Source organism: Bombus bifarius, unplaced genomic scaffold (genome assembly GCF_011952205.1).
Source record: "Bombus bifarius isolate JDL3187 unplaced genomic scaffold, Bbif_JDL3187 scf7180000007992, whole genome shotgun sequence".
Lineage (NCBI taxonomy): Eukaryota > Metazoa > Arthropoda > Insecta > Hymenoptera > Apidae > Bombus > Bombus bifarius.
The window spans coordinates 4,342,747-4,363,900 of record NW_022884373.1 but is presented as its reverse complement, the minus strand read 5'-3'; the positions used below and the strand labels follow the sequence as shown (position 1 = coordinate 4,363,900).

At 45.6% G+C, this 21,154-nt stretch overlaps 1 protein-coding gene across 1 annotated transcript; it reads right to left on the bottom strand.

Annotated features, from left to right (window-relative positions):
- Positions 1 to 230: 230 nt before the first annotated feature.
- On the bottom strand, positions 231 to 19,317 carry LOC117205663 (homeobox protein Hmx). Its single transcript, XM_033444304.1, has 3 exons — positions 17,438 to 19,317; positions 6,944 to 7,290; positions 231 to 2,688 (listed from the first exon to the last, which is right to left on the bottom strand). The coding sequence occupies exons 1-3, from the start codon at positions 18,028 to 18,030 to the stop codon at positions 1,850 to 1,852; spliced, it is 1,779 nt and encodes a 592-aa protein (XP_033300195.1). The 5' UTR covers positions 18,031 to 19,317; the 3' UTR covers positions 231 to 1,849.
- Between the last annotated feature and the right edge of the window lie 1,837 nt (positions 19,318 to 21,154).

Here is a 21,154-nt window from a genome sequence, read left to right as displayed (position 1 = left end):
CGTTGATCGTTCGATATTTTTTTAACTTTTCATCTTTGTTGGTACATCCGAAGTATCGTCGATTTTCGCTCGAAGCGTTGAACGATGGATAGCTGATTTTTTCTACCCTTGAAATTTGATTATTTTTTGATGTCTGCAACTCAATATTTGTAAGATTCAGGACAAAAACACGCGTGGAAAGGGACGATGATGCGTGAGAGATGGGATGTTGAACGACGTGGACTGTTACGTTATGGTTCAACGATCATTATTAGCGATTACGAAACGATCAGCTGTACAATAGTCTGCTTAAATCTCAGATCACAAACGTCCGTACAAAACACGACGCGACAAGCGGTGTGCTTTGCTTTCCATTTTCCTTAATTGACGTCTATAGATTAGATGGAGAGATATACAATGCGAAGGAGAGGAGAGAGCCGGTATTTCGTAACTATACCGTTCGTTTAATAAAATTAATCGTTTAAATACTTATCACAACAGGTAGAATGATGTCGTAGGAACCCTGCCTGTGTCTTACGGTGTATCTAACAATTAGTTACAATCTCATAGCGGTTACATTTACATTTTTCTTTGAGATTCCTCGTTTCGTGTTTGCAACGTTCCCGATTAGAAAGAAGACTAAGGAAAAGAAAGAAATTAAAATTTGTGTTAACGGTAGAAACAAGTTTCGTGTCACGTATTTAGAAAAGCGTATAAACGAAACGATAGAAAGACATAAAGTGAGCCAGACAGCTATAGAAACAGAGGGAAGGACAGAACTGTGTTTGTCCTGCGCTCATCGACAAAATATTCTTAATAATCGTTCCACGAGCAGTTTCTTATCGACAAGTTGACAGACTAGATACATACTTATATTACAATTGTTCGACTTGCCGGAAGTCGCCAGTCGCGTTGAACCGCGGCGAAAAATCCAACCTCCGACACCGTGACGATCCTGTCCTCTTGCGTTTCGATGCATCGTCGCTTGGAACGGAACGCGGATGCTAGTACACGGGCTTGGAACGTGCAATTGAAAGACGTGGCGCGACGAACGTGGATAAAACGAGATCGTTTCGTTGCTGAAACGGAGACTCGAGAGCCATCGATCGTGCCGGAATTTAACGAGCCAAACCCGCGATTCCAGCGATGTTGAAAAGCTTTCGGATAGCTTGAACAAGCCAGATCGTGTTTCGGTTAAACCTCTCTCTGTTTTTTTAAAATCGTCCGGCTATTTTGTTGGCGAATTCTTTTACTTTAAATTCTATCATTTTGCATTAACTCTCGGTGATCGTTTTGTTCCTTCCTTTTCTAAAGATCCGAGTGATATTCTTTTGTATAGTTCAAATAACTGTTTTTCTCAGTTACAATTTCCCATGTAGCGTTTTTTCATTTTTTAAGATATGTTGTAATATTTGAAGTTTCTCGTGTTCTTTTTCTTCTAAGTAAAGTTATATCGTATAGAGTGTTACGTAATTGTGATTAAATATTTTAAACCGAATAAGGAGAAACAAAGATGGTAGAAAATATATGATAAAATTTTGTCAAGTTTCTCCTCTCGTCGGTAAGATCTGATCGTGATAAAATATCGAATCACAGATATTCTCTAATCTACCGACTTCCAGTAAACTTTTAAAACAAGACTGATGCCAGAATACTGAAAAATCAGTGTAATTGACGAAAAAGGAAACGTTGAAAAGAAGAGACTCTACCTGGCTCGATCAAGCTCGCACGATCGACGATCCAAGATGACCGAAACGGCAGAAGAAAACGTTTATCCGGACAAGGCGATCGAGGCGAGTCGCGAGAGGGAGACCGCGGTGTCGGCGGTGGTTGGTTGCAGCGGGCCGACGGTCTCGTGAGCCGGACGGTGTTATTGCGAAGAGGATTGGGGTGGTTGGCCGTTAGGCGGCGGCGGCGGGGGTGGCGGCGGTTGTGGGTGTACCTGGTGGGGCAGGAGAGTGTGCGCCTGCACGTGAGCCGGGTGATGATGGTGGTGCTGATGGTGATGGGAGTAGAAGATCGACTGGGCGGTGGTAGGGGGGCAGGAGGTGCCGACGCCGACACCGACGCCGACTCCTACACCGACCGAGTGGGAGAGCGCCGACGTGGCGACCGACGCTGGCGCAGCGGCGACCGGCGGCGCAGCGACCGACACCGAGACACTGCCGGACGTTCCGCTTCCGGCGGACGCCTCGTGATACAGTATCGGCACCCTGACTAGTCTCTGCGCCGCGTGCGCCATGTTTGCTGCCTCCAATTCGGCAGCGAGTTGTCTTTTCCACTTGTTACGACGATTCTGGAACCAGATCTTCACCTGAGTCTCGGTCAGCCGTAACGTTGCAGCGAGACCGGCGCGTTCAGAAGACGAAAGGTAGCGTTTCATGTCGAACGTGCTTTCTAATTGAAACACCTGCGACCGCGAGAACACAGTTCGCGTCTTCTTCTTTCGTTTCATGCTGCTGGAGTCGCGACCATCTACGCCAACTTGCACGCTGTTCTGCCCACCGCCACCACCGCCTCCACCACCTCCACTATTCCCTGTGCCACCGCCGCTACCACCGTGAAGACTCGTCGAGTTTGTGGATTCCCCTTCGCCATCCGCCTCCGGGCAGTCGTCCTGCTCACCCAGATCGTCGTGTCCTTCGTCGCCCGTCGACGGACTCCGTGTCCGGTGCAGACGCTCCTCCCCGTTCTCGTCGTCCAGGTCGTCTGCAGGAAAATGATATATGATTGCTTGAAAATTGTTAGCCTTCCTTGGTCTGTCGAAAATTGGTAGCCTTCGGACAGTTATATACACTGCCGACCGTAAGTATTATATAAGGACACCTACTCGTTACATTTACTGGAAAACTGGGACAAAATTTTCCTTTATTCGATATTGCCAATTACAAGACGAAAATTTGTAGTAAACTGAATGGAAACAGAAGCAGCGAAAGACACTCGGTTTGTATCGAATATCGGTAGGCGATAGCGTACATTGTAAGAATTTGATTTTGAGTAATAAGATAAGAGGAACCCAATTCCAAAGTTTCCGAGTAAAATTGAAATCGTCGTTCTATAATCGAGAATCGATTCCGTCGTAAAGGGGAAGCTGTAAAAGCGGACGCTTGAATATCTTGTCGTCTAGAATGGACGATAATCGATGCAAAGTAGCGACAGGATAAGATAATGCGTTGGCTTTTGGTAGCCGCAGGAGGTTGCTCATCGATACCGATTAACGCCTCAATTTTCCCGATAGGCGGCCACGCATGTCGTAATAGAAACATATGCTTCCAATGTCAGTGATGATCGGTAGTTCGTTGTCATTGTGGCGAATGCAAGAGTCTAAATGGATACTATGGCCAACAACCGCGCTATAAATTGTCCTGCGCTTCCTACGGAAGTTATGAAACAGTTTTAGTTGCGATTTAATATTAAAATTACCAATATCTAATTATACCTAAATATATCGTACATCGATTATTACAATTAAAACGGTATGAACAAAGCAGTTTAGTACATTAATACCGTCATTTATAAAAGCTTTTGTATAGTTCATGAAGAGGTCATTTTTACTAAAATATAATGTTACAAAATTCCCCTGCGAAGTTAGTATGTTCTGTGGTAAGACAAGCAAGAGCTGTATTTACGTATATTGAGAAATAAATATGTCGTGACACATCGTGTATTTAAATAAAAAAACGGTGTTTTTATGGGACGTACGGAGATCCTTGTAAGTGACTGTATTTTAGCGAAAGAAAGCATTATTTTTGTTAAAAGTGTTGGCATAATTTTAGTAACGCTGAAAATAAAATTTAGTAGCCACGGTGTTAACTAATTGGTAGACTGCTTGGGAAATTTAAACGTGCAGAAATATACACAACATGCATGATGTGCAAAAATACGACGAAATATCCAAAGTAAAGAACTCGTTATATCATTTAGAGGATGAAACAAATTTCTATTTAGCCCTGCTCATAAAAATATGAATTTGCATAAGCATCCGCAATCTACTAATTTATCATAGACCTAAAAAAATTCAAATCAACAAGTATGTACAGTACTATGTGTAGAGTGGTTGATCGTGAGATTCATTAGACGAGATTGTTCGTTGTTGAAACCATCAAGTATACTTAAAATGTTAAATAAATAAGTACAGAAGGACGCTTGTACTAATGGATTCGTCAAGACAGTGTATAATCGCTAAATATAATCGCTGATAACTCGTTGATAACTCTGATATTGATTCGCGCGACTAACTGATAACTGGTTGATAACTGTCTTCCTTACGATCGCGTCCATTTATTTACACTGGTCGGGGGAGAGTCGGAAAATTCAAATTCGTCTTTGTTCGACGATTGCACGTAGAGGCGACATTGTTTTGACGGGAGTTTATTTATTCTTACATTACGTGTATCTTAACGATATTGATACTCCGAGGCAAAACAACAACATGATTTGAATTGTCCTGCAGCTCGTGTGCCGCTACAAGTATTTTCGCAAATGATAATGTTGAAAATTGTGGATCTTTGAAGCCGAAATAATGTTATAGAAACACTAAATTTATACTGAGGATTAATATTAAAATAATGAAATATTTATTTCATGAACGATTCCTTATATATTCATCGATACACACTTGACGCATCTCAGCACTTTCTTCTATACCCGACTGTTAACCGACTCTTAACCGTCTCTTAACTGATTGAAGAGTTTACATTCCTTTGTTTTCGAGACGCTGCAGCCACACATACTTCCACACACCGACACTCACATACAAGTATCTCTACTACGTATTTAACCTAGTCCAGCACAGAAAATTATACATATCTCAACAGATAAAAATCGAAGATTCATTGGAAAGAATCCAAAGTGTTTTCATAGTCTAAATTCGTTTGATTTAATTTCACGATAAAGGGGCTATTATATAATAACGATGAAATTAGCATATTAGAGTAGGAAACGGTATCTGCAGTTTAATCTTCGTTTTACGGTTTCAACTGGGTAATTATGGAACGCGATATTACTAGCATGATGGCGAGTGACGAATCCACGCGCGCCAGCATAATTTCACAAATCGTCCTATTTATTCGGACGATCATTGAATGTTGGTGAAAACGGTTTGGCATATGCTAAACGCGTTAATTAACCGATCCTTTAAAGCGTTTTCGTCGTTGGCATCGGTCGAAACAGAATCGCAGAGATATCCCTTTCGGTATCGTCGATCAACCGAGCCGAGAATATGTGTCTATAAATTGTCTTTGGCCAATGAATTCGATAAATCAATTGGAGCTATTCATCTCGGCCGGCCGTTGCATTTAATATTTAGTCGATTGATAATCCGCTAATTAATATTCTATTTATCCATTTTGATATAATTGCCTCAGATATCGGGAGTAGCCGTGTTTCACCGCTCTAATGAAATATTTGTCGTTTCTGCATCGGTCCTTCGCGCCTTCCATGCGAAACTCGACTCATCGAGTTGGTTGTACCGCGATCTCGCAAATCCATCGTAAACATCTCGTGTTTCGCGCCTCCATTCTATCAGTTAACTCAGAAAACCTACAGTTTCCTCGACTGTTCCAGTTTACCTCAAATTTACACATCTTCCATGTAAAAGATTATCATTTTTCTGTGATTTACACACGAAGAATATCTTGTGTAGATCAAGCATGTTTTATAAAAGACTTAGAAATTTTTCTCATAAATCTCGATCTCTATGTAAATCTTGACCTATTGTCCTTTTCTATTTCTTTGTCAAGATGCTAAGAACAGAATTTAAGGTATTTTAGAATGTCAACTGTTACATGTTACGCGTTACGTGAAATGTTTTCTAGAATAACGATCGAAGAATGTGAAAGCGACGAGGTATTTACGAAACTATCAGCGGCAGGTCTCGCCGTAGGTGCAAACGGTCATCATCTAGCAGGCTGCCAAGTATTTTGGCGAAGTGGCAGGAGTAAAACGATCGGCGGGTAAGGCGATCGACGTTGGTTTGTCGTGGTGGAAGCCGTGGAAGCCGTACTCGTCGACGTCCACGCTCGCGTTTATACACTTACGTACAACGCGTACGAGCCCTCGTCTTGCCCTTTTCTCTTTTTCTTATACCGTTTCCAGTTTCTTTTACGATACTCGCGAATTCTCATCTTCCCAAGTGTATTTCATTGCGGATCAATTTCTCTCGTAAAACATCCCTTATTTATACTTCCTTGCAACCAAACAGTACGTCACTTTTGTGCCCTCTACCTCGCATAAAAATCGACGATTTAGTCAGAAGCTACAGGAAGAGGATTGTTTCTTTCAACCGTGATAATTGAGTTTTGTCGGTGTACAAACAGGCCGTTTGCAAGAAATTATGTCAATCAATCGATCACGTTCTCTCCGCGCAATTTGGGATTGATGTGCAACGATAGATGCATCGTTGATGTCCACGTTCATTCAACGGTCTATTTGCAGGTAGAGCGAGCGCACGATTTTCAATCAACGAGTTGTTCCGCACGAGAATGTTTACAAGCCTCTATCACGCACGAGTAGCCTAAATTTATGATTCAACAAGTCGACACGATTTCACGCATAATCATACTACTAGAATGTTTGTAGAATATTTGTACGAGTATATGTATATTCGATACAAGTAGATTTCTGGTTAAATGGTTCCTAATCGGATCATTTATTATGTCATCTATGGGTGAATGTATCAAGGATAAACGAGTATGCCCTTGTCCTGTTACATCGATTTCGATTCGAGAATCGAATATAGAATACAAACTGAGATAACGTTATTTGTTTTAAAAGTAAACTAATACTCTAAAATTAATCAATTTAATCCGAACTATCGTCCATCACCTATCGCTTAGTGACACTAAGAAGGGTACCTTGAATTGTTGGTTCAACTTCAAGAATTACTTTCAGTTTCCTAATTAAAGACTATATCCAAATTTTTGCCTAGTGGTAGAATTCTTGATTCTTGGCATTGGAAACTCACCCCTTTGCGGAAAGGACGCGGAAGCAGGACTAACGCGGCTCAAGTTGCCGACGACGTCGCTCGGCGACGGATGTTCTAGCGTCTGCAGACCGTGCGTCGGCCTCCATGGAAACGGCCAACCGGCGCCACCGGGTAGAACGCCACGGATGCCGTCGGCATCGACGATATCCGATTGGCCGGTGACCTGAACGGCATTGCTCAAGGCCGACGAAGCGGCTGCCAACCGCGAGTGATGTTGGTGTTGCTGTTGTTGGTGAAGGTGTTGCAACGTCGACGGAAAGAACACGCCGCCGACGCCAATTCCGACCGGATATCGGCCCGCTATCAACGACGACATCAGGCCCAATCTGAAAACGGAAGATTCGATAAAGTTCAAACATCGCATCAAAAGACGCAAAGATACAGTGGCTAAAACTGTGTCGATCATTTTTCTTCGAATATTTTCTAGTATCGTGTATCTCGTATAGTTAATAAATGTGTTTCAAGCGACTATCACTGAAAGATAAAAAACAATTCTCTCTTCCTCTGGTTATAAGAAGTTCGTCCATGAAGGAATTAATTGTGATTTAAGAGACATGCGATTTTTCAACGATCGCTTCTTCCTTTAATTAGTTTTTGGTGCTATAAATGTCACGAGGATCGCGTAATTGTTTTTCACGGATTGTACAAAGTCTGTGATCGAGATTGATTTACTTATTTTCGAGAAAGATTCAATTTATTTTTCGTAATACGCTGCTTGTTTAAAAAGAAAATAGCAAAGAGGATTTTAGTTGTATCGCCAGTCATAATTAGCAGAGTAATCTTAACATTTCGGGATTGACATCGTCCAGTGACGCCGTGCTACTATAAAGATCGCACGAGTCTCATCCTATCAGAATTTACAAAAAAGTCCTCGAATCTCGTATCCTTCATGCGCAAAACATTTCTGAAGACATTTACTCCGCAGAACGGAAAAAATCGAAGAATTTGGGATTAAAGGGTGGTTGTGATGGGTTCGATTAACCCGGAAGCATTCGCGTAGGATCGGTCACGTTTCACCGAGAGTTAGCTCTGCCGGATCATTTCGGGGCGCAGCGGCGTAAAAGTGAAACCGTTAGCGAAATGTTTGCGCCGGTTGCGAGCCGTTTAAAGCCGCGCTCTAAATAAAACAACGCTAAAAAAAAAGAGGGAAACAGCGGGATTAAAACACAGCGGCCGCGTTTCCAGCGGGTTGAAGCGTGGTTGAATGCGAGCGTTGCGAGGCTTTACACAGTCGGAACGTGGCCGTGTCCGAGGCGTCGGCCACGATTCAACCTGGTCCTCTCTCCCTTCGTTTCCGCGCTCGAAAAACCGGCAAACGGTTCCAAACCCATTTATCCGGTCCACGGCCGTTTCGTCGAAAACGAGCTCCATTCTCTTTCTTGTTGCGTTACTCGCGAAAAAGGACCAAACCATTCTCTTCGTGCAACCGATTCTTCGCGATCTTCCGAAAGCCATTAACGTCTGCTCGATCTTTGCTACGAAGCAAAGGAATTTTTCGAGAGTTATGCCCATTAAGGGCGACGCGAGCCGTGCCCAACAATGACACCAGCCATGGCTCGCTGTTTGTACAGCCTCGTTATTAACGGTGAAAATCCGCTTACGGGATTCCGATGAATCGGTTTACCTTCGTCGAGGATTCTTTTATTCGTTGCCTGTGATCGGAAGTCGAGAGCGTGAATGGAGAATTGGGCATAATAGATCTCGCGAATGAAATAGATGATCGATGGAATCGTAGGTTGTGACTAATTGAAGATTGTTCAGCGATCGAGTGGTTGGATGTACGTGACTTTTGCAGAGTAAAAAGAAACGACGTGTAGAACGGAGTAGAATCGTGAAGATGATAACTCGTTAGGGTGGATCGTATTTGGATGATGGTTTCGGACGAAGGTTTGAGCGGAGAGCGAATATCCGCCGTTTGCTAGTTTTCTGGTAAATAGAGCTCTTTGTTACCGGGTTCTTGGAGGTGCTCTTAATTGTAGATTAAGGTAAATGGAGCTCGTAGTGATACCTAAACCTATCTAAACCAGGGGCAAATCCCCAAATCCGGATATTTGTAAATGGAAGGTTACGTTCTCCTAAGTGCTGATCTCGGCGACGATATTCACGGCTGGAGCACAGCCGCTCTACAGCTTTCGCTTTTCAATGTACACGCAACCGAATTGCTCCTTGAGTTTTGGGTTCGTGAGCTGCAACTCGAGCTGCCGACGCATGCGAGGTCTCAACTACAATTAGAACTCCATTCTATAGATTATCTCGACTAAACTTTCATCGAGAGCGTCGAACTCTTCCATTCTTCGTACATCCACGCGGTTTGATTATTTTCACTTTCCATATTAGTTGAACTACGAAAAATTTCCAGTAGCTCAATGGAAATTTACTAAGACAAAGGACTAGCAAAGCTGTTGCCACTTCAAACTTCCCAACGTTAGTGTCTATCCTCGAATAATAACAGCGATACTTTTCAATGGTACTCAAGTAGAAGTTTCTAATTAGATCTTACCGCAAACAGAGCTGCCAACGTCTAACTATCTCAGGGCGGATCCCTGCTCCCGAAACAGAGAGCTCTCAATTATACCGGCCATTTTGCCGGGTCGTGTGTAACAGCCCGGCGATCGTTATTCCTGATCAGCGTTAAGTGCAGCTGCGAACGCTTGACGTTGCGCTCGGATCGAAAGAGAAACAGAGATAGAGAGATCGAGATAGAAAGAGAGAGAGAGAGAGAGAGAGAGAGAAAGAGAGAGAGAGAGAGAGAGAGAGAGAACTTAACGCTCTAGCGGCGATTTGCGGCCGGCGATTTAGTTGGTCATCAGAAATGTAGGTTCGAACACATCGTCGGGAGCCGGTACGGCAAGAAGCCCACCGATTCGGAAGCCATACCAGCTCCCCCGTTGTTCATGACTCGTTCGTTCCCTCTCAGTCCGGCCACGAGCTACGATCTCTGATCGCCGAATCGATGCACTTTTCCTCCGGCTTGGTTTATGCTCGTCGACGATCGCCGACCGATCCTCCGACGGTCGAAGCTTGTCGAGTCGACACGCTGCTTGCGGTGGGATTCCTTAATCGTTCGGAGTTGTCGAGAACTGTTCAGGGACACTCGTTTCTCATTTGACGTTCCCGATGTTTGTTCGAATATAGTTGAAATTGATTTTAACGAGAGTCTCGTCGTCACTGTGCGTGGAAATGTTTGCAGAGCTTGGGTTATATACTTAGACTGCGGATATTTATGCGTTTATAAGAAATTTCAACGCAAAGATCAACTCTGCTTGCAAGTAATTACTACACGAACGTTCTCGACGAATCCCGAAGAAAGTCACAGTGAGAGAAGCACGCAATTCCAGTTGTCTCGCATCGATAACTGATAGGGTGGTCGACGCGGCTAGTCGCGGTATAAGAAAAAGAAAACGCAAAAGAGGAGTAGCTGCCGGGGGCATCGGCCATACAGATGCCCCGGGAAAGATAAAAGAAATCTGACAACCGCCTGTTTGTAAGCATCTACTTGGAGGGAGGCCGTTTTCTAAGGAGCCAGGTATAAACACCAAACACTCTCGGCCGTTCGAGGAGCATGCTCCACCTTTTTCTGCCTAATTCTTGCGCGGCTTACGTCTTCTTAGGTAGCCAGCGGAATGAATGGCCGTGAGCAGAGGCTTTCTTCTCTCCTTTCTACGGGCGCGACTCCTCTTGCTCCGGCTTCTTCCTTCGCTCGATCGATTCAACGAGGGTCCTCGACTTCCTTCGATTCTACTTTATCAGCACAACTTCAATACGGCATATCCCTTTCTTTCTTCTCGGCATCCACTTCTTCTTCTTCTTCTTCTTCGATCTCTTTCTCTTTCTCCGACTTGATCTTTCCCGTTGGTTGGTCGGTGATCTTATTGGCTCGATCGAATGTCCACAGAAAGAAACTCGTTGATTACGAGTCACACCGGCATAATCGGATACGGACGGCTTCGATGAAACGCGACGATGAATATAATCGGAATCGAACGTCAAACCGACGATATTCTCTGTATCGATTCAACAGCCGGTCGATGGTCAAGCTTTGATTCTTCGATGTGCAGATCCTCCACCAATTTGTCCGTTAAACTTCACTCTCCCCTATACAGCCATAGTTCAATGGATATATTATCCCTTTTTTTGTATTGATTATTATCCCACCTTTTTACTCGGTCATATCGCCCGCTTGCTCGTACGATTGTACGCTGGTACTCGCGCGCGCGCGCGTTCTAGGGCGAGCGTGCGCCTAGTAAGTGGCATTCTCGAATATAAACTCTTTATGCCGTGGTTAACGATCGCCCGTAACCCGATACGTTTTTGTCGTGTACCGTTACACTAGGGGAGGTAGTTTTCGGTGCGTAGTCCGAAGAAGGAGAAGTCGATTACGCACGATGGCGGCCAATCGTTCCCGCACAGCTTTACACCGCCTCGAAACTTCGCCGATTTCCGCGGCGCAAGGGTTTCACAGCCTCGTTGGTAATTAAGAGCTCTCTGCTCGGAGACCGATCGTTCACGCCTCTCATCTTTCTTCTTTTTTTTTCTCTTTTTTTCGTCTCCAGGCTTTGTGCTAATTCGTCGTCGCCGCTGGTGGTTAAACGAGAACGAAGGGTTTTCGTGAAGGGTAGTGAATTGGCCTGAAATGCCAGAACGTTCGAAATAAAATCGTACGAATCTTTTGTTCTCCATAATTTGAAAGGAATTTGCATTTTTCAATGGAAGTTTCTTTTCAATTTTATTGGCGGAACATATGCAAAAATATTGCGCGAATCTTGATATTGACAAGGGGAGCGTGCTCTATTCTTATTGAAAAAAAAAGAAGATTGCGTCTTTGCTTAGTATCGATAAGGGAGCGAGTTTTGTTTTTTATCGATTTGCCTAACAGCGTTCATGGTTACGTACTGACTTATAAAGTGTCATTACGATGACCCAACAATGAGTTATTGGCTTTCAAAGTACTCGGCTAAATCCGCTACTTGGCTTCATTCCGCTGGCTGCCTGTTACAGGCCAAGTGGAGGATTTATGCTTGTGCTTACACAGGAGACAACTTCATTTCACTGGATTTCAAGGAAACAACTTAATTGCTTTAACGCGACGCTTGCAGGCTTTAGAAACCCAGACCAGGATACATTCGCGGATTAAACCCTTTCCTCGCCAGGGGGAATTAATTACGCCAGACGCCGCTAAGATTTCTTCTCCCATTAAAAACTTGCCCGTTTCCGGTATGTACGGTTTAACCCTCGAACGGGACGTCTCGTACCCTCCAGGATACGTATTTCACTCGTAATGTTAAGGAAATTTCACCAACGTAAGTTTCCCAAAAATATTATAATATTCGCGTAACGATGACAAAGCGAAGAAACGAAGAATCGGATAAAAATTGTTCGATTCTAAACAAACGGTATTGCTTGTGGTGTACAAACGGAATAAATAACGGTAGACTGATCGTTTAAATAGCATTTTATACCGGAGTGGTTGCATATCCGTGCTTTCGAAATCAATTTCCATGAAAACATGGAATAGCGCCGACAGCTACTGCTCTGCAATTTTGGCTCGTTTTTCGACACTCGAAAATTCATCTTACGCGATTAACAGCTCTCGTATTTATACCAAAGTTACGCTACATACACAATTAAGATTATTTACGTATAATTTCTATATAACATACATACAATTTACGTATTAACATACACAATTTTGTTGTTCCTGATTGTACCACGAATTTAAGTTTACGCTGCATATATATAGGATTATTCGACCTGTTAAATCATGCATCGTGGATACTAACAAAAGTAACTTTCAGAAATTGAACGTTTCGCAATCATCCCCATAAAAGACCAGACTCGCGAAATATTCCAAAGTACATGCTTCCCCGGTTTCAGTCAGGATTTTCGATTTCGGCGAGAGAACGGAGGCGTCATCAGCGTCAACGGTAGAATAAAAGGGACGAAAGCCCGAAAGAGTAGAGAGAGGAACGAATCGAAACGACACACGTACGTACAGAGAGGAGAACCGAGGAGGGAAAAACGAGAGGGAGAAACGTGAAAAAAGGGGGTAGAACGGGAAAAGGCGGAGGAGGAAAAAGGAGGAGGAAAAAGAAGGAGAGATAGATGGAAGGAAAGAAGGAGAGAAACTGTGTTTCGACGCGATTATTATTCGTGGTCTATTCCCAGCTACCGTTCATTCCACATTTGTTTCCGACGCTGTAATTTACGGGCGATCATACAGAATGGGCTTTATCGTACCTTCCTTTGAAACTTGCAGCACGATCCCACGCTAATTAACGAATCATTCATCGGCGCTGTAATTAACGAGGCCGACTCTGTCGCGGATTATCCCGGCCAGATCTTTTGCGCATAGACGTCATATGCCTGCGGTTACGTTACTGAATATTGTTGCTCCCTTGCAAAGGAGCCCGCGCGACTTTTGCACCATTGCTAAAAGAGTAGACGAGTAGGCGAGAGGGAGAAAATAAATATATATAGCGCATATATAATATAGTATGCACATAGACATATACAGATATACATCCTTACGACGCTTCCTGTATCTGTAGCCAGTTTTCAATGCCGTGTTCGTGCGAGATTTTTTCTCCTTCTCTCTTCGTCTATCCATCTTCTTCTATTATTTTCTTTTTGATGGTTTTTCCTTTCTTTTTCCTCTTTTTAAACGGAATACTGTTACATTTGTTGCGCTTCGTTTCCCGGGATAAACACGCGGTAATTAGATTGGACTGCGAGGAAAATGTTGAAGATAAACGAGAAACGCGTTTCTGTTACGCGTCGTCCTTCTGATTAATTTACAGACTCTGACGACGCTCGCACACACGAGCTTCTACCTCTCATCACTGGGATATTATCAATTTTAATACGGCTTTGTCTCGCGCACCTACCGCCTCGCCCCCTCCCCTGCCACTCTTTAAACCTGATAGCTTCGCGCTACACGACAACTCGATACAACTTGAATTATTTTCGACCTTGCTACTCCTTTCTGTGGATTTTTGTTGCCTTGGAGCAGGATAAGAGTCTGTCTAATTGTTCTTTAAGCGATAAGGATCTTGTTATAGAGGCAGGAGAAATCGTGGGATACGTTTCAGTTGCGTCCATAAAAATATTCTGCATAAGCATTCGCGATCTAGTTATTTCATAGCGGTAAAAAAGCTTTCTAGACTCGTTATTTTTACAGTTATAAAATAAAATATTCGTCGCTCGCAAACAATCAACCAATTTCCACCGAAGACGTGTTAATTAATAAACCGACTCTCGTTCCTATTGTTAATTTTCACGACTTTCAGATCGCGGCGCAGATATCGATACAAAATCATTTTCAGACACGTCATATTTTTTAATTGATCCCTTAAAACGGAGAACGGTTTAGATCGAAGGGTCTAGCGGCAGGGGGTTAACTGTTAACGCGCTTCTGCAACCCCCTATACGCGTATATATGCAAAAATGTGGCGAAAAGGAGAAGGATGCGAGGTAAATTCACGGACCGGCTAATTCAGGTAATATTCTACACGGGAATCCTTTCTGCTGAAATCTCTTCCTCCCTGGAAATGCTATTATCGTATCAGTTCAGCAAAGGGAGAGAGAGAAAGAGAGAAAGAGAGAGAGAGAGGGTTGCACGTTAAGCGTCGAGATGGTCGGGGGAAGATTTCACGGTGCAAGCTTTTCGTCTACTTAGCCGACCTTGGTGAGGCCAAGACTCGGATGCCGTAGGCAGCGATTTAATAATAAATCAAACCAAGAAGTGTGTTCGCTTGCGTGTGTTGCTCTCGCTTCCTCCGCGCGGAAGACGCTCGCTGGGGTGGCCGAAACGGGACGGGATAGGTGGCCGTTTCTCCCGGGAGCCTTAGGCTCCTTAACTTCCACTACGCGCTGCCGTCTCATCCGCTGATGTATTATGCACCCGTTGCCTAATTGATTCTTTTCTACTTTCCGCGCCTACGTTGATATTCGATCTTCCATGGCGTAGACTCTACGGAACGGGGTGCAATTAGTTTTTGTCTAATGGTCTTCTAGAATGGACTTCGTTGAACATATACCGCAAACGTGTATCTCAAACAATGTCGCAACACGAGATAATTTAATCTCGCGTTAAAAAGACATGAAAACCATCAGAGGGGTATTTCAAGGATGTTCTTTGTATCCTACTGATCGTTCAAAAGATAATTCTTCGATCGTTTGTCGAATTTTATAGATTTATCGATTATCGGAGACATTGAAAATATTTGTAGATCTACCGAATTGTCCGAGCGATATCAAAATCAAGAAATTCTCGTGTGTTCTTCGCGCGTGATATGTATTTCACAGGAGCAGTTTCGAAGATCGAGGACCACAGCAATGGTCGTTTAACGCGCCACTATTTTACCCATCTGGAAAATTATCGAGTGACACGCCATCGAAGTACACCCCCTTGTGGTGACAAGCTCGTGCCCCGGAATAATCTTTTCTCTCGATCGAAGTGGCGGGTCCCGATGCACCGTTGGTTCGAGTGCAACTTAATCAAATGGTAAACGGGTGGAAAACAAGCAATTGGAGGCATCGAACCGTTACAAGAGCGAGTAAGCAAGCAAGTAAGCAAGCAGCCGGTTATATAGCGGGGACTCGTCAATCGGAAGGGGGTGTAAATCTGATAAAATCATCTCGAACCCTCCCTCGTCTCTGGCAGCCCCTTGTGGCTGAGCTTGGCCCGGCTCGAGTTCCTTGCCGAGATATATCCGATACAGAGCCGGACGGCCCTAAGTAACGTAAGTAATGTAAGAGGGTGGTTGTTGCTACGGTTGTTATTAAATGAGACAGCCTAATAGGCCCATTACGGACCCCTCGGTCCATTCCCACATAATATAATCCGAAGCTGCAGCCACGCGTTTCTCTTTCCGCTACTTTATCACTCCCTTACCACCTCCAACCACTCTGTCCTTCGACCAAAGTCCACATATATATATACCATTCATACGACCTGTGTATGTTCACCAAAAGAGCATTCACTCTGAAAGAAAATTTCATTTGTGGCTGAAAATCTTTCGTTTGATTCTTGCGCATCGTCCAATATCGTCTTCTGATTTTGGATCACGGATGCTCGGATACTCGGTTCTCGGTTGGATGTTTCAGATCATTTTTAATGGTGTTATTATTCGAAGAACTGTATTTTGAATTGTGGCATCCTAAATAGAGATAATGGTCCTCTGTCGAACATCCTCGAACAGTAGAAGAATGCAGTTGACCGAGATCTTTTTAACGGGTCTGTCTTGCCTTTCACGTGCAAAACGGTAGCTGGCTTTTTCCCTCGATGAATTTTGAGAAAATAAGGTAAACCAGAGAACAGCATTGCGGATGGTTTCGACGCCACTTTGGGAAAGTTATTCGAATAATTTCGTTTCCATTTATTGCGTCACAAACAGGGATAATAGCACTATACACAATGCCTCGAAAAAAAAAAGTTGAATTGATCAAGATCTTTCTTCCGAATTTCTTTCGCGTTTCACGTTTGATCGGTTGTTGACGTTCCCCTCCGCGAAATCTGGGGAAAATAAGGGAGAGACGAGAATAATATCGACACTCTTTCGATAAGATAATCGAAAAGCAGGATTTTAAAAGTAAATAGCGTTATTGGAGAAAAAAGTTGGCATACACGTATCGATTGCGTTGATTGTGGCCAATCGACGTTAATCGTATGCGGCGACGCGCGATCGTCGATGAAATAGTTATCGCGCTGGCAGTCGCCGCAGATATAAAATTGATGGCGCGCACTAATTCCTTATTAGTAAACATTGATACCTAACAGCATTTAATGGCGTTGACGTATTAACACGGAATGATAGTTCCACTGGTATAAACTATATTCGACATCGGTGCAACGAATAGATGCTACCGTCGCGTACCCGCCATTCGTTCGACGAACGTGTTAAATTATTCTTGGACGAGATGCGAGGCAGAACTATCGGTAAATAGTCGATTGTTGCGCGTTTCGAGGCTGTTTACATTTCGACGATGACGGCTGGATTTACGATCCTTGCAATTTAGAAATCATTAGTCAGATATAGCATTATTTAGGTAGAATAAAAGGTCGCTTGGTCCATTTCGTACGATAAAATATCACGGGACGAATGATTGCAGAGAGATTAAACGGATTTTGTAACACCTTGCGTACACGAAAACTTTTACTAAACTCAAATTCTTTTTATTGACCTATTATAATACGCGGTACTGTCAAACACAGCTGAAGCTATTGTTTGATAATCGTTTCACGATTGCAAAACTCAGCCGCACAAACAACACGATGAAACGCAAAGCATCCATCAAACCACGGGACCGTTCAGTTCGGTGGACCACGAAAAATTGGTATACTGAAAACTACGAAACTAACCACGCTGAAACCGCACAATATTCAACGTTCAGCGTTCAACGGCATGAAGTTTCATTGAATACATTGACATATATTGTGAAAAAAGAAACAGATCGATAGAGAGGAAAACATACCTCGACAGCATCGCCAAGTCGGCCGACGCTTGGTGACCGAGCAGAGGGTTCGTAGAGGCGTCGCTGGGTGGAGAGAAAGTGGACGCCGGGCTGGTAGCACTGGTAGCACATACGATCCCCATGTTAGTAGCATTGTTTCTGTTGTCTGTCGTGTGACCGACCGACGAGACACCCCTTTGATTGTTGGAAAATCTCAAGGACGTAGGCGAGGACAAACCCCTTGCAGGGCTGTCGCAGGAGGATCCGATTCTTTGGGAATTCTGAGCGTTCGTCGTTGGCAATGGCGAGCCTCTGTCGACATCCGACGATTGCCTTTCAGCGGACACCGTCGATGTAGAGTCTATAGGTGGTGACTCGGGTCTTCCAAGGATGCTAGAGATGCTGAAGGACGTGTACTGAGGGTTACACGCGGGCCTGAGTGCCGGTTTGCCTACGTCGAAACTGAAGGAATGGTGATTGTTCAATCCACAACCAGATTTTCCGTTTTTCTCTTGTAGAAGCAACTCCGCCGGTGTCGAGCTGCTCCTCGAAGCTTCCAGTTCCAAATCCTCTTCGGACACTACGGATACCTCGATCTCCGTTTCACCAGACATCGTTGACTCGCGTCCAAAGAGTCCGTTCCAGCGACGTTCACGGTTCCCCGAACGGAACGCGTCAGTCTCGAGTTCTGTTTCCCCTGGAATGGCACACGATTCGAGCAAACAGTCACCCGTTCCACTGAACACGGCTCGTTGTACGCGTTCGTCCCGTCAGAAGAGCATCGGATGCTCCTCCGCCGACGGTCCGACGGCAGAACACGGTCTATCCGACACGCGGAGCGGTTCGAATCGCGGCTCGCGTCGCATATCAAGCGGAGAGCGTAACACGATGATAATGGTAAACTGTACGGTGTAGACTAGCGGGTTCGTCGCAACGCCTTCGATGGCAGAACGTCCCTGGTCGTGCTGGATCGGAGACGGATCGCTCGATCGCGCGACATTCGTAAGCGATACCCTGGACGACAGGATGATAGGAGACAAGACACTTGGAAGGCCCACCCTTTCCAGAGCCACCCTCTTTCGCCCCTCTCGTCCTTCAACCACCTCTGTCCACCACCACCACCACCTTCCGACTTTATTCGCGCGTCACAGTGTGCGTTACACTGTGCGTATATACAGGCGAATGTATTTGTGTGAGTGTGTATGTGTGTGTGTAATTGTGCGCTTGTGGTAGCACCTCCTCCCACCACCGCCTACCAACCTGACACGTAGCCGTTTCTCCTCTCTTCCTCACCCCAAACCGATCTTCTCTTCCCCTCTTCGACCCGCTAGTTTATTCGCGAGACGTTGCCGTACGTGTAAAACCGCGAAGAGCAACACGGAGTCACTTCCTCGAGTCACTTTCTCTTCCACTGATCGTTAATCACTCGTTCGCCGGTGTTCCGCTTGTTTTTTTTTCCCCACGCAAGATCGATGGATCGCATTCCTTTGTTTCTTTTAATATTTACCACTGGATCGGATCGGATCATCGTTACACGATTTACGAACCATGGTCAAGTACTCTTGCACGAAGATGCACGGTGAATCGCACAACAGGGTGAACGTTTGGAAGAATCGGTAGGAACAACACGGTGACATCCACTCGCGGAAATTGTCGGCCGTGAGCACGAGCAACGAGGTGAAAGTAGCCAAGAATCGCGAATGCGTATCGTGGCGAATGATGGACTGCGGATGGGCACTGTGCTCGCACTAAGGGTAGGAAAACGCCGGAGAAACCACAGGTCACACGAACGAGGGCCTTACTCGAACATTCGCGCACGCAGCCGGAGCGCGCGGAGCGATGTAGGGAAAGCGAAGCGGAGACGGAGAGTGCGAGCGAGAAATAGCGACGAAGAAGGAGAGAGAGAGAGAGAGAGAGAGAGAGGGGGAGAGAGAGAGAGAGAAGAAGCATAGGCAGGGTGGAGAAAGAGAAAGAGGAGGAGAAGATGGAGACGGAGGAGGGTAAAGAAGGATAGAACGTGGAGTCACGCTCCGAGACTCACGGGGTGGTAGTGTTGCGCGTCGGGTAGATAGACGACTACCGAAGGACAGACGAACGGGCCGAAGGGATGGTTGAAACGAGAGGGATGAAACACGAACGAAGATAGAAGGGTGGCGAACGCGTTGGAGGGGAGCAGAGAGGATGGCTAAGCTGCAAGTTGCCAGAAGGGGTGTCGTTGTTGGAGGGGCAGGGGGCGGGGCGGAGCAAATGGCTTACCGTGGGGGATGGATGTCGCGATTTCTCATAGGGTGGAGGCGCGATCGATGACTCGTGGCAGAGTGTATCCGGCACGGGGGTAGCCGTAGGTGCGGGCCAATCGCGTGAGCCGCGTCGTCCTTAACTCGAAAGATACTCGCCCTCGACGATCCTGCGGATCGCGGAATGGGGGTGGTAGCGCTGCCTCACCGAACCTACCTACTCTGCCAGAGCCAACCAAGGGGTGGGGATAACACACAACTCCGCTGGCTGGTGGCCGTGCCTCGCCGTGTTACTTATCCATTATAACACTCCAAGATCTTGATTTAAGCCTGCAGCCAGCGGTGAGCTTTTAACCAATTAGCCTTTATAGCCTACCCCCCTCGACACCCCGTTCACTCTACTACCCCGTGCTTCCCTCTGTCCTTCCCTGCTCGCCACCCTTCTCACCCCTCGGCTCGCGTTCCTCAGTCATCCCCCTCTCCAACCGCCCATTTTAGCTTGCCTCGTCGACTACTCGCTCGCTCTCTCTTCCTAACCGGTGTGCCACACGATGGTAGTTCTCGTACACCTATATCTGCTATTCTATACCAACGTCCTCGCCGCAGTCGCGCGATGTACCCACCTAATCTACTGCTTCTCTCCCTTCCACCGCCACCCTCTAGTTACCTCTATCCGTTAGCTCCCTCTTTTTCTTCACCGTTCTGGCCCTCCTTTCTCGCTCTCTATAACCACATGCATTATGCGCGTCGGTGTATCAGAGCCGCGTATTCGCGCGTGCAAATACCCCGAGAGCACGTAGCCGGCCGCGCGGGGGTGAGTTTCTCGTTCCGAGTCAGGAACCCTCGTCGTCCTCTCGTCCCTATCCATGCCTCGCTGTCGTCTTCCGGCTCTCTCGCTCTTTCGCGATACTCCCTCCGGGTTAAATAAGCGCCAGGCGACGGAAATTAAGAGTGGACCGCGCGATTCCATCATGATACCGATATCGTGCTGTCGCTTTTTCTTCGCTCTTCCGCTGCCTTTGTCCACGTCATCCTTATCTTCGTCCCACAAGAGAGACGCGACCGAGATAGAAATTCCGAGCAAACCATTTTAACGAGCAATTTTCCCCGATAAATAAATTTTTTCATGTAATTTACGCGACAAAGGGAGCAAGTATCGCTTCGGATCTCATCTCGCACCTCTTTCTGCGGAAGAATCACCGAAGGCACGGCCGACTAACGAGTCCGGAGGGCTCCTTTAACGACCCTTTCATCCCCAAGTTAACAAAACGCGCGCGTTGCGTGGCATAATGGGCCGGTCCTCCCGCGGATCCAGCCGGAAGGGCACAAAAGCGATTCGAGCATCCGCGTGAAAGCGCGGCCTGCCTCTCGAAAGTAGGAGAGAATGATTACACGGCCAGCGGCGTAGGCGAGCGCCACGGAAGGAAAGCGGTCCCCGGTAAAAAGGGTCAAACGCGTACGTTCTCGTCTCGCGAGCAACTCCGTCTAAAGCACGACAAAG